Source organism: Dromiciops gliroides, chromosome 2 (assembly GCF_019393635.1).
Source record: "Dromiciops gliroides isolate mDroGli1 chromosome 2, mDroGli1.pri, whole genome shotgun sequence".
NCBI classification, from domain to species: domain Eukaryota; kingdom Metazoa; phylum Chordata; class Mammalia; order Microbiotheria; family Microbiotheriidae; genus Dromiciops; species Dromiciops gliroides.
The window spans coordinates 98747214-98761672 of NC_057862.1; the positions used below are offsets into that span (position 1 = coordinate 98747214).

The 14459-nt window shown below is 37.3% G+C and overlaps 2 protein-coding genes across 2 annotated transcripts in view; both read right to left on the reverse strand.

Annotated features, from left to right (window-relative positions):
- The window catches only part of NHLRC2 (NHL repeat containing 2), an 82477-nt gene that overhangs the window by 31606 nt on the left and 36412 nt on the right, over window positions 1-14459 (reverse strand). The window contains exon 6 of the mRNA XM_043985451.1: window positions 456-555. Within this exon, the coding sequence (XP_043841386.1) occupies window positions 456-555 (100 nt within the window). The remainder of the gene's footprint in view (window positions 1-455; window positions 556-14459) is intronic.
- On the reverse strand, window positions 9638-11481 carry LOC122741719 (non-structural maintenance of chromosomes element 3 homolog). The gene has a single exon (XM_043985453.1). It carries the CDS (start codon window positions 11253-11255, stop codon window positions 10029-10031), a length of 1227 nt encoding a protein of 408 aa, XP_043841388.1. The 5' UTR covers window positions 11256-11481; the 3' UTR covers window positions 9638-10028.

The window sequence follows — 14459 nt, forward strand, 5'->3', positions numbered from 1 at the left end:
TGACTGGCACATAGTAAGAACTTAATAAGTGCTTGTTGATTAACTGATTTACTTTTTAACCTTATCAACATTTAGCATAAAGGCTGTATGTGTATGTAGTACATACTGAACTAATAATCTCATACTTTCTATTATTTTTATCCTTTTTCATTGATAAATAATTAAGTGGACTTCATATGTTACAAGAGCAATTGCCCTATTATTTTACTATGGACAATTTGAATTAAAATATAATGGAAGCAAAGTAGTGCATTAAATAACTTTTTTCCAAAGGTTAAAAATCACTACAGCAGTCTTATGAGTTTTCTGGTTGTTAAACATACTGTCATTCATTCATATGTTTATTCAACAAACTCTGAGTGCCTACTGTGTGTCAGGCATTGTACTCTAATACTGTCATAGGGTTTTACATGAGAAGATTTTTTAACCATCGAATGAGATACTCTGTAGCTTACCTTTTCTTTGGTAATCTCCCGTCATCCAAAAGAAGTGCCCAGATTTGATGAGTTCCTGCCATAGCTATCCACAGAATATCATCTCTACAGACCTCTGAAACTTTAAGAAAATAAATAAAAAGTAGTATATATTTTTCATAAACAAAAGTAATTTGTTTGATGGTTTCAATTAAGGGAGTATAGTAATCTATTTTTCAAGCACCCCAATTTGACTTGGGTGGAGGGAAATAAACTATTGGAAAATTCTCCTTATAACTTCTATGTGAGACATTTTTAAAGACATTTCTTTTCATATTGTTGTATATTGCATATTCATACTGTTTCATATTGTTGATTTGATACAACTGCAGAGTATTCTAACAAATGACCTGTCACCCCTTATCTATGATTATAGCCTTTAAAAAAAAAGATTTATTTCATGTGTGGAGAAAACAGGTTAATTTTTGTCAAAAAGATTCATCAGTGGAATACCACTAGATAAATACCAACATTTTATGCTTCTACAATGTGTTCTTTGAACAATTCCCAGGACAGACCTTTGTCTTTTTTTTTTTTTTTTTTGGTGAGGCAATTGGGGTTAAGTGACTTGCCCAAGGTCAGTGACACAGCTAGTAATTGTTAAGTGTCTGAAGGTGGATTTGAACTCAGGTCCTCCTGAATCCAGGGCTGGTGCTCTATCCACTGTGCCACCTAGCTGCCCTAGACCTTTGTCTTTTAATAGTTCAAGGAATATGTACTCCCATCAGTTGTATTTTAGACTTAGAGATTCACTCAAAGAATGTATTTGAAAACAAACTGTTTCTAGTAACTAGTTGTATTAAGAAGATTGCAATAAGCCATTTACTTTAGAGCATTTAGTAAAAGAGAAGAGGTTGTACTATTTTTTTCTACTAATGACAAATTCAAGTAATTAATTTTCTATTATTCTATTTTCCTACTTTTAAAGCAGTCCCAAATCTATTCTTTAAGATAAAAGCCAAAAAAGAAAAGATAAAAGTGAAGTCAATTTATTTTTAAAAATGCAAAAGAACAAAGCAACCTTCTTCTAAAATGTACTCTACTTTGGATATATTTAAATGTATAATAGTTGTAAATCCATTCTAAGGCTATTTTCAAAAGTAATTTAAATGGAAATTTTCACACTAAAGTAAACTGGACTCAATTACCAATTTGTCACTTTATAAATAAACTCATGAGTAGATCAAAGTTTTGATTCCATAATGAATTTTTTAAACTGTAATTTTGTGGCATTAAATATATATGTGCACATATATGTGGTATGTCTGTATATGTATATATCTCACATTAAATTCATACATTATCAACCATCAGGGTAATATCACAAATACAGAGGATCATCACAAAAACTATGGTTAGTTCTGGAATTCCTATCCAGGACCTGTCTAGAATGGTGAGTATGGCATGTGGCTAATGACACTTTACGTAATGCAGACATGCTTACCTTCTACCTCAGCCATCTTCTTGCCATCCACCCTGCCTTCTAATGCAACCTTCCAGACTGCTGGACTCTGCCATTTGCCTGGCTATTGAATGTTCCAGACCACTAGAGACTGTGGCCTATACTGGTATTTGCTGAGTGCATGAAATGATTCAGTATATACAACTAGTGCCAGCTATGCTTCAAATTTCACCCTATCTTCTTGCTATCACTCTATCACTATGCAAATGTACCCCTTTCCTTCAATCTCCTTCTAGCACTGGAACTATAAGCAAATGAATACTGCCACTGTTATTGGAAAAGACATGTCAATCATCTCTCCCATGGCTCTCTTTTACCCTCCTATGACTTTTCCAAACCAAAACACTACATCCTTGGGCATTACTTGTTGCCCCCTGTTAGAAAGTAAGCTCCTTGAGGGCAGGGGTTATTTCACTTCTGTATTTATACCCAGTGTTTGCATATAGTTAGTGTTTAATAAATGTTTTTTCATTTAACCAAAACCAAACCGAGTTAGGAGATCATCATTTTTGGTTATGCTTGAAAATAACATTTAAAATGAAAGGCTAAAGTAAAATCAATTGAAATTTTCATCCAACAATATAGCCTAAAGAAAACTATCTGGAGAAGGAAATGGCAAACCACTCTACCATCTTTGCCAAGAAAACCCCAAATAGGGTCACAAAGACTCAGACATTACTAAAAAACCCAAACAACCACCACCACCACCACCCCCCTAAAGAAATTAATTAACTATGTAAAAGGAAATTAATATGCAATTCTCTAAAACTTCTTGAAAAAATATGGCTGGAATGAGAAAATTTATTTGAACCACAGGAAAAAGTCAGATTGAATATAATTAATTACTGCAATTAGCCACTGATTATTGACAATAAATTTACGGGATCAATATGTTAGAGGAAAGAAATCCTAATTTTTCATTATATCAAAAAGTTGCATATTTAAAGTTTTAAAATATTTTAAAGTCACCCTTCAACTTCTATGAAACTACTAGTCTCTAAACTTATTCCTACGCATTCAACAAGTTTATAGAACTCCTGCATAAACATTTTGAGAGAGATGTAGAATGCAGGATTCTTCCTCTTTAGATTATAATCTGAAGGACAGTGTTAATATAATAAACAGATTATATTTAGTACTTATATATACATAAGTACTATATACATAGGTGTGTGTACACACACACACACACACACACACACACACACACACACACACACACACACACACACACACACACACACACACACACACACACACACACACACCCCGTTCTTAGTTTTTGTTAGTTTAGCCTTTTTTTGGTGCTATTCCAGTTTGAAGATTCTAAGGAATATATCTAAAATCTTCAAAAATCCAAGATAAGGATTTTTTATTACTGAATAACAAATATGATTGTGAGCTTCAATTCTTCACCATGCCACTGATACAATTAAGTAATGAAATGACCAAAAATAAAACAGAAATATATAGAAAAATAAAGGGCAGAGAAAATAAATATAATAAATAAATCACTCCTCAATAATCAAAAGATGTCATACTTTGGAGTATACCTACCAAGACATAAACCAGGAACTACATTATAAAACACCTTTTATACAAATAAAGTCAGATTTAAATAATTAGAGAAATATTAATTGTTTTAGGGTGGGCAGAGCTAATATAATAAAAATGACAATTCTACTTAAACTTATCTAATTATTCAATGCCATCTCAATTAAATGACCCTAACTTATTTTTCTGAAATAGAAAAAAAAGAACAAAATACATTTGTAAGAATAAAAGGTCAAGAATATCAAAGGAATTAGTGAAAAAAATATAATTTCAACAGTAACAGATCTTAAACTCTATTATAAAGCAGTAATTATCAAAACTACCTGGTAATGGCTAAGAAATAGAAAGGTGGATCAGTGGAATAGGATAGACATACAATACACAGTAGTAAATAATTAAGGTAATCTAGTGTTTGACAAATGTAAAGACTTAAACTTTTGGGATAAGAATTCACTATTTGGTAAACATTGTTGGGAAAACTAGAAGCTATCTGGAAGAAATTGGGTATAGACCAAAACCTTACAACATTTACCAAGATAAGGTCAAAATGGATACATGACCTAGACATAAAGGGAGAAGTCATAAGAAAATTAGAAGAACATGGAACATATTGCCTAAAAGACTTATGGATAGGAGAAGAATTTATGAATAAACATGAGATAATGAGATATAAAATGTATAATTTTGATTGCATTAATTAAAATGTTTTATATAAATAAAACCAATGTAGTCAAGATTAGAAGGAAAGGAGAAAATTGAGGAAAAAGTTTTATAGACAATTTCTCAGATAAAGGTCTCATATCTCAAATATATAGAGAATATTGTTAAATTTATAAGAATATGAGTCATTCCCCAATTGATAAATGGTAAAAGGATATGAATAGGCAGGTTTTGGATGAAGAAATCAAAAATATATATAGTCATATGAAAAAAATGCCCTAAATTATTATTGATTTTTTTTTTTGGCAGGGCAATGAGGGTTAAGTGATTTGTCCAGGGTCACACAACTAGTAAGTCTCTAGTCTCTGAGGCCGGATTTGAAGTCAGGTCCTCCTGGATCCAAGGCCTGTGCTGTAAATCATTATTGATTAAATGCAAATTAAAATAACTTTGAGATATCATCTCACACCTATCAGATTAGCTAAAATGAAAGAAAGGGAAAATGACAAATGTTGGAGGTAATGTGGAAAAATTGGGACACTAAAAATACACTATTGGAACTGTGAACCAATCCAACCATTTTGACAAGGAATCTGGAAAAAAGCCCAAAGAGTTATAAAAAACTGTATACCCTGTGACCCAGTGACAGGTCTGTTTTCCAAGGTGATCAGGGAAAAAGTAAAAGAACCTACAGTAGATCTTTGTGGTGGCAAAAAACTGGAAATTGAGGGGGAGCCCACCAACTGGGGAATGCCTGAACAAGTTGTAGTATATTATTGTGACGTAATATTATTGTGCTGTAAGAAACAATGAGCTGGTTGATTTTAGAAAAACACTCAGACTTGCATGAAATACTTTAGAGTGAAATGAGCAGAACCAAGAGAACATTATATTCAGTAACAGCAATATTGTTCAAAGAATAGCTGTGAATGACTTAAGTTATTCTGAGTAGCATAAATACTCAAATCAACTAGAAAGGACCTATGAAGGAAGATGATATCCACACCTCCAGAGAAAGAACTGATACAACTATGCATCGTATGGTTTTACATGTGTGGGTTATGTGTGTGGTATGTGTATATGGAGACAGTTTGGAACTTAAGATGTAACAAAAAAAATTTAAATTAATTTTTAAAAAAGATGACATACTTCTGGACAATGCCTTCTACTCACATAGTGATTTTTCTCCCTCATGCTATGTTAAAGCTCTTTAAAGAAATACATTCCCCATTTTTCCCATCTTTCCAAAAGGAACTACAGTATTTACTATAAAAATGAAGCTAGTTCTAGGGTATTATATAATGATTCGCGCGCGCGCGTGTGTATGTGTGTGTGTGTGTGTGTGTGTGTGGCAATTGGGGTTAAGTGACTCGCCCAAGGTCACACAGCTAGTAAGTGTCATGTGTCTGAGGCTGGATTTGAACTCAGGTCTATATAATGGTTCTTTAAAAGAGAAACAAGATAAAATACAACATATATGGTGCAGAGAAGTTAACTACTTCATTTCTCTTTTATTTAGTTCAAATCCACAGTGATGGTATGATGTCCTTCCATTCCTGAACCAGGGGCCCAAAGTATTTCACTCAAATTAGAATTAAATTTAGAATTTAATACAAAGAGAGAAATTTTTATAGGATACATACAGACATCCTAATTGCTTCAAAAAGGTGACCGAATCACCTGTAAATAAATTCAGGATGATCTAATTTTTAAGATATCAATAATTCAATTCAAAATACATATTAAGTGTGTATTATTTGCAAAGCATTAGAGATTAACTAACAACAGAATTCTGAGGAGAGAGAAAATGTGCTTACAAATAACTATAAGACAAAGAGAAAGTATGCAAAGTAATTTGAAGTGAGAGAAAATACTTTCAATTGCTGAGTGGAAGGGAATCAAGGAAGCATTCATAAACATGGTAGCACTTGAGTTAGGCCTTAAAGATAGGAACTTCAAAAGGTGGAGATTGAGGAGGGGCAGAGATGCAGAAAACTATTCTGTCAAGTTATGGGGATTACTGGGATCAAAGGTGCAGAGATGGGAGAAGGCAGAACAATAAGTAGGGATGGGTTATGGTCTAGCTTAGCTTGAGTGAAGAGTATGTGAAGGGAAGGAATGTGAGATAGTAGTAGGTCTTGAATACCAGGATGAAGGGTTTATATTATGTAGATAATAGCAAATGAAATAAAGGTTCTTGAACACAGGAATAACTTCATCAGAGTGTTAACTTAGGAAGATTACTGGGACAGTTATATGACATAAACTGAGGGACAAACTGGACAAATCAGAAGACTATAACAACAATCTATGCAAGAAGAGAAGGGGTCCAGGACTAGCACAGTAGCAGTAGAAATGTAAGAAAATAGATGCAAGAAATATTTTCGATGTATATTTGATATAAGTTGGAAACTGAAAGGGTATGAGGAATATGGGAGAGGAAAGGGTCTGACATGATTTTAAAGTCAGGACTGTAGGTGGTTAGTTCGTATTGGGTTTGATGAAATATCCAGCAGGCAGCTGGAGATCAGGACCAGAACTCAGGGCAGAGAATGAGACCAGGATATAGATTTAGTAATCCCTTATATTATTAAAGCTATGAGAGCGGATAAAAACACCAAAGGAGAGAGAAAAGAGGGTCAAAAACAGAACTTTGGGGGATACCCACATACAAAGGAGAAGGATGAAGAGTCTGCAAAGAAGGCAGGAGTGACTGAGGAGTTAGGGAAACTATAAGAGTACTGAATCACAGAAGCTACTAGAAGAGCAGGGTATTATTTAGGAAGAGATGAGAACAAAGGCCACAGGATTGAGAAGTGAAATTATTAGTATCCTCACTGACAGAAGTTTGAGGAACACCGTAGAAAAATGAAGATAGGCAAAGGGGTGAAGATGGAATGGAAGGTGACAAACTGCAGGTCCTACACTTTCTAGGAAGTTAAAAGAGAGATACAATAATAGCATGAGCTGTTAAGCAGGTCATGAGAAGTCTCCTCCCTCAGTCCCAGAATGGGGAAATATGTATCTATACATAGAGTGACAGAAAAAGAAGGAAAGAATGAAGATGCATGTGAGAGGGGCAGGGAAGAGGAGGGGAAGGAGGAGGGAGGGAAGGAGACTGGTTTATTGAACAAGGTGACAGGGAATGGGATGGACTCAGGTGGAAGAATACCTTTGAGAAAATGGGGTAGTGCTTTCTCTGAAACTAGAGAGATGGATGAAAGGATAAATGATGTCACTGAGAGAGGTTTAGGAGATTTGCTGAAGGAACGCAGGCCTTAATCTTTTCAGTAAAGTGGTGTAATGAGAGTTACTGTAGGAAAGCTCCACCGAGGAGAAGGCATCTGAGGGCAAGCCATGTGGTCAGTTCCTTAGCCTCAGGAAGTGATGTTTGCTCATGGGTACTGTCTATCAAAGCTACCAGCCAATCAACTTGAGGAGCCTCCCATTTCTGGGAGGAGGACACGAAGTAGGAAGCAGACGCTGGCAGAGGGGTTCTTCCTCTTTTTGTTCCTGACCTCGCCATGGTAGGTCGGATAACGGGGTCTCTTAGAAATAGTTAGATTTTTACCTTTCTCTCTTATCCTACTGCTCTTTAATAAATAAACACTTAAATACTCTTGCTAAAGCTTATAATTTATTGGTGATCACATTAGATTTTAGATAGTATAGCTAGAATTTTAGCCCTTACAGTGGGAAATGAGGTCATTGTCTGAGAACCTAAAAATCAATAAATTAGAGATAGGGAACAAGTCCTAAAAGGTTTAAAAAAAGATCAGTATTTATAGTGTATTCAAAATCAGTTAATATAACATTCATAAAAGCAATCTAAAGATGCTTACTATTATGGACCCAGAGCATGACAGAAGTTCTCTGGGGTACATCAAGGAACCTTTTCCTTGAGAAGCTAAACCAAAGGACAGACACACCTAAAGAGATAAGTGGAACCAGATTGGACTGAGCTAGCTTTGGGACCTCCATCCTTTATTCTAGTTTCCCTCAACCTTGGGGAGATAAGATTAGGTGTGGCTGCTGCCTTTGTGTCCTGGGGAGAGAGATGGCTGAGAGATCTGCAGGCACCCATCACCCAACTCCTCCAGCCACCACCAGTGGGGGATGGTCCTCCCTCACTAAGGGAACTTTCCACAGTCAGATGGTCACCCCCATCAGTCCTCTATAAAAGTATCTACCTGTCTTTTGCTCAAGGAGATTGGTATCTTAGAGCCATGCTCTGTGCCACGCCTTTCTCCCCATGAGAAGTCCAAGGATTTCTGTCATGGTTTCCCTTCCCTTCCCCTGCCACTAAATAAACTACTATCTTATTCTAATTGCTTTTGTGTGCAAGAGGGTGTAATTCTTTAGAGGCATTCCTAAGGACCCCAAACCCCCAACCCCTATCCCTATCCCTAACCCCCTACCCCATTTTCCCCATGACACTTACAGTACAATGTGAAATAAAGCAGCACCAATACTCATTTCAAGAATTGGAATATTTAAGCAATTTTTAATGTTCAATGAATTTATTATCTTATTTTTGCTGATTAACTTTTACATAATCCTCATATTTAATACAACCTTCCCTCAATAAGCCACTTCCTGTTACAAAGATTAAAAAAGAGGGGGGAGAAAAGGCAGTTTAGCAAATCTGACCAACACATCAACTATCTGATAGCACATGTAATACTCTACACTCACTGTCCTGTTACTGCTGCAAAGAGGAGTAATATGCATTTTCTCAGTGCTATTCCAAAGTTAAGCTTGATCATTGTAATTATAGTGTTCAGCTGCTTTTCTTGCTTTTTTCCTTTATGATGTCAGTCATTGTGTATATTGTTTTCAAAGTTCTATTTTTTTTTCACTCTGAATCAGTCCATGTAGTTTTCCTCATGGTTCTGTAAAGGCTTCATAGTTGTCATTACTTATGTCACAATAATATTCCATTATGTTAATGTACCACAATTTACTTAACTATTTCCCAATTAGAGGATACCTTTGCTTCCAGTTCTCTGCTACCACAAAAGTACTATTCTAAATATTCAAGTGTATTGGGACCTTTTTTTCTAACCAATGTCTTTGGCCTATAGTAGTAGATCTCTTTATCAAAGACTACTGGCCCCTGACTTTTTAACGTTGAACCATTTCAGATAGACTATTTTTGTGATATTCCAATCCTTACATTATTTGAAAATTTTCTGACTTCTGGGATCTCACCCTTGTTACCCTTGGCTTGATTTTTCCCCATTATTTTCTAGCAGCTTCTTGGCTTGTCCTTCATAACTTGTCTTCACTACAGTCACATCTATGTCAGATAAGCATAAATCTTAGGTAACATCCTTTTCAAAAAGATTCCTGGTTTTGCCTTTGCAAACTTTAGGTTAAGAAATACAGTTGGTGAGCATTCACCTAATCTTGCCTAGTCTCAGGTCCACCATACCACTTTCTGACCATCATTTCAATGCCATACTGCTTCTATCTTCTCCCTATCTACTTTTTTTTTTTTTAATGCATATGACATTTATTAACTGAAAAGTAAACACGGGCTTAGCATAGACTGAGATGGTTTAGCAATCCTGTCCTTGGATGGGTTCAAGGCTACGAAAGCTCACCCAGGCCTAAGGGAGGACAGGTCCTTGAGGCAATGAGTTTGTATTAGAAAGTCTTTAGCCAACCTGGGAAGAGGAAGTCGTGGTTCAATTCATGCAGGTTTTTCCACAAAGTTGCAGGTTCAGAGAAGGGAGAAAATGTTGAATTGTGTGGGACCTTGGAGGGTAAAAGGGTCTCTGCCTGTGTTTCAAATGTCATCAAAACTTGGGGGATTTCTGCTTTCTTGATACCAGTCTGTAAAATGCTTGCTGGTACCTGAAAGTGGCCTCGGTGGCTCAGTTGCCAGCTGAAGTAGAGGCAGAGGCAGATGCAGATGCAGAGGCAGAGGCAGAGGCAGAGGCAGAGGCAGATGCAGAGGCAGAGGCAGAAGCAGAGGCAGAGGCAGAGGCAGATGCAGAGGCAGAGGCAGAGGCAGAGGCAGAGGCAGATGCCATTTCATCTTGGAGGGCTTCGTTGTACTGGGACACCCAGCTGGAAGGCTCCCGATTCTGAATCTTAGCCACAAAGCGAAGGACTTCCATCTTGCTGGTCTCATGGGCAGCTCTGGGTCCCCAGAAGAATTCATACTCTGGAGGATCTGTATGGGGTACTCGAACGTACTTCAAATATTTCTGGCGAACAAACTCGTCCTTGACGAGCTTCTTCACATTGCCAAAGGTCTTGTGTCTCTTTTCCGGATCCACGCGGAGCTTCTTGAGCACCTCCCAGATCAGGGCCTCCTTGGCCGAGTTGCCCTTCATGAAGATGAGGCTCAGGATCACCATGAGAAGGCCCATCTTGGCCACACCTTCCTCGTTGGCATTCATGCCGTCATCGTCCAGGCGTTCCAGCTTGTTGATGAGGATGTAGGTGTGGTACTTCGGATCTATCTCCTGGAGCCGCAGGCCAAAGACGTCCTCCAGGGTCTGGCCCGCACGCTTGATGATCTCCGAGACCACGTCCTTGTAGTCTTGCAGGATGGTCCTCACCATGTCGCTCCGGCGGATAGGCACTTTCTTCTGGTCCTTCACCAGCAGGAACTGCACCAGCTCGTTCGCCTTCTGCTGGATCTGGGCCTCGGTGTGCTTGGCCGGCTTCTTCCGGGCCTTGGAGGACGATGCAGAGGATGAGGAAGACGCCAAGGAGGTAGAGGGCATTGGCGGGGCGGCGGTGGGCGCTGGCTGCTCAGACCCCTCCTCCTCCATGACGTCATCCTCTACCTGCATGGGGTCCGCCTGGGCTATGGCCCGGGCCAGGGCCTGGACATGGGACTGGCTCATCCACAGGCCACCACCACTGGTGCTGGGGCCAGGGTTATCGCTGGCATCGAGGCTGCTGCCGCCGCCACCACCACCTACGCCACCGAGACCGCCGCCACCTACGCCACCGAGACCGCCGCCGCTACCCCCACCTCCGCTGCCGCCGACACCGCCACCGCTGGGGCCGGGGAAGCTGATGCTGTCATCGCTGTTGTCGCCTCCGCCGGAGCGGGAAAGGCCTTGGCCTTTCTTTCTCTGTGACATCCCTGCTCCAAACGAACCCGGGGCTTGAAGAAGCCTCCTTTGATACCGGTGCAGTCGGCTCCCTCAGGCCAACACGCCCCCCTCACGGAAGCCTCAGACCTGCGCAGCTCAGCCCCTTCTCAGGCAGCCCCTGATTGGCAGCGTGCCCGGGCGTGCACGCCCTGGCGCTTTTGAGTGACGTGAGGAGGGGGCTCAAGGAGAAGATTCAGAGTGCTGCGGTAACCGTGGGGGCGGAGCGGCAGCAGGAAAAAAAAAAAGAAAGAGGCTGGTTGCACCCCCCTGCTTCTCCCCCTTCCCCCCTTCCCCCCCCCCCCCAGCCTGGGGCTCAGGTCTTCCATATCTCCGTTTAAGCTCATTTCTAAAATAGTAATCAAATCAAACATTATTGTTCCTGGTTATTCTCCTTAATAAATGCTTAAAAGTCTAAACTCTTGCTAAAGCTTATAATTTATTGGCGACCACTCATTAGATATTTTAGACAGACTAGCTAGAATTTTAGCCCTTACACTGGGAAAGACATTTCAGTCATTTATCCTAAGGCTCCAATGTGTTTAGACTCTGTTCACAACATTTCTTACTAGACCACAATTCCTTTATATGTGCTGTGATCTTCTACTAGAATATAAGCTCCATGAAGGCAGGTACTAGCTTGCTTGTTTGCATTTATATTCCAAGGGAGTTGCAGACAGTGAGGGTTTAATAAATACTCATTCATTTATACATTCATTTACCAATTCATTCATGTATTAATCCCATAACTAAACAATAACATTCAAAATCAAGATGGGCTACCATTATTTAAAATATTCCATTTCCATATAAATCTGATAAAAACCTTTGATATTACAATCGTTTGAACTTTATAATGTTTATGAAAAGTAACAAGCTTGTAATATGTAATGATACTGTTGAAAGCTAGATTTCAGAATCAAAATTATAATATATCATTAAGCAAGGGTAATGTAAGTTTTGTTCCTTTTAGCAAGAATGTGGCTATCAAAAATATTTCATACATATCAACAATATACTAAGTATCACTTAATTTCAAAAGCTACTGATCAAAAATAGGTAATAACAAAGAAAGGAAAAAAGCATGTAAATTAGTATTTTTAAAGATTAAAGCCTCTCAAAACAGATTTTAGAAAGAAGGAATAAAACAGGCAAATAAGTTTTATTAAATGAAACTTGTAACCTTTTTCTCAAACCTCACACAATTCTTTCTCTACCTTATGCTTTGACTATTAGAAACTAATGTGATGAAAATAACCCCCACTACCAGAATGATCATAAATGTTATAAGGATTAAGACTGTTCTTGATCGGGGGCAGCTAGGTGGCGCAGTGGATAAAGCAATCGCCCTGGATTCAGGAGTACCTGAGTTCAAATCCGGCCTCAGACTCTTGACACTAGCTGTGTGACTCTGGGCAAGTCACTTAACCCCCATTGCCCCACAAAAAAAAAAAAAAAAAAAAAAAAAAAAAGACTGTTCTTGATCAAAAGGAAACTTTCCCATGTCTTTTAATGTAATACAACTGGATTAATTTTTACTTAACCTTCAAACCTAAGCATTATCTTTTACAACTTTTCATTTTTATTAATGAAAAATGCTAATAAACTATTTATGAAACAGGATATCTTATACAGAAAATGGATTAAAAATACCTAAAATACAGAAGTCTAATATTCAAATCAGTTGATACATATTAGGCTTATATACTGATTCCTTTTTACTTAACTCTTCCCTGAAATACCAGAAATTGTAGAAAGCAGAAAAAATTTTTATTCATTCATGCAGCCTGTTTTTTTCCTGACCTCTCTGAACAAAAAGCTGTGTTTTTTATACACCATTTTATTATTTTTGCAAACCAAAGATATACAATTTCTTATTCAGCATACAAGAAGCTTTTCAAAATACAACGGTAGTACTATAAACTATGAAATGGCATAATGAATAGCAGATAATAGTAAAATATTAATTAGCTACTTATCACCATTTCTCTTTGAAAGAATTACCCTATATCACAAAAATGTCTAATTGGCACTGGTGGAGGACTGAAAAGTACAGAGTTTCTTGAAATGCATTTTGAAATAGGTAAATATTTCTGGGACAATAGGTTTCCCTGGGAATGGGAGCTTAGACAGGTTCTTGCAATGAGCTATCCACCAAAGTCTAGGTCTAAATGTGTTATTATATCTCTGCATCTACAGGAATTAACTGCTATTTTCAACCAATCTTTTACTTAATCAACTCTTACCTCCATTCCTTACAAGTCTGATGGATTCTTATGCTAACTTCCAAAAGAAAAAAAAAGTATGTTGGTCTGGATCTTGAACAAATACATATATTTTGTGTATTGATTGTTTTGAATATGGCAGTTACTTGAAATGATTCAAATACTTTATCATTTTAAAAGCTCTTTTAATTAGCTCCAATAAAAAAGCAAGAGCATATTAATCTGAAGCAACAATACATACTTTCATTGATACCTCAAACTTTATATCAATAGCCATCTAGACAATTTTTACCTAAAAACTTATTGTTACTAGGGATCTCAATATGTTATGGTGAACACAAATTCTATTTTATTTTACTAGTATTTTGTCTTCCCTAACTTGTAGGGACAGCTTAGTGACAAGAAGAGCTTTTTCTCAAAGCTTAAGCATGAAATACTAAATCTCATATAATTTTTACTCAATAAATTTTTACTCAATAAATAATACATTTATTCTCACAGAAAAATCTACATTATCTGGATAACTTTAAAGAATAAGTATATTTCATCTGATATTTTATGGTACATTAATTAAAATGGCAGAATTGTAACAGCATATTATCTAAGCAGATAACTTCACCTAGTGTAGATTATCTGAATAGTACACAAAATTAGTTGGATCTCAACCATTAAAAGTCATAGAAGTACATTTAACCTTCTCTCTGAAGAGAATACTGATTAAAGGGTCAAGAAAGGTTAATGGGATATGGGTACATTATCCTTCATGCAAAAGGTTAAAATTCAGGCAATAGTAAAAACCATCCAAAGATGGTTGCTGACCCATAGGACATGAATCTCTCAGGTCAAATTCCACTGTACAAGCTGAATTGCTGCATAATAAATACACATTTAAAAAATCTGGCAGATGTAATAAAATAGGCAACTTGTAGTTAGAAAATACTTTTAGAGTTCAGTGAAATAATGAATAAAG

Excerpts from the sequence above, each read along its gene's own strand:
- LOC122741719 (XM_043985453.1), bottom strand. The coding sequence starts at position 11,255 with ATGTCACAGAGAAAGAAAGGCCAAGGCCTTTCCCGCTCCGGCGGAGGC.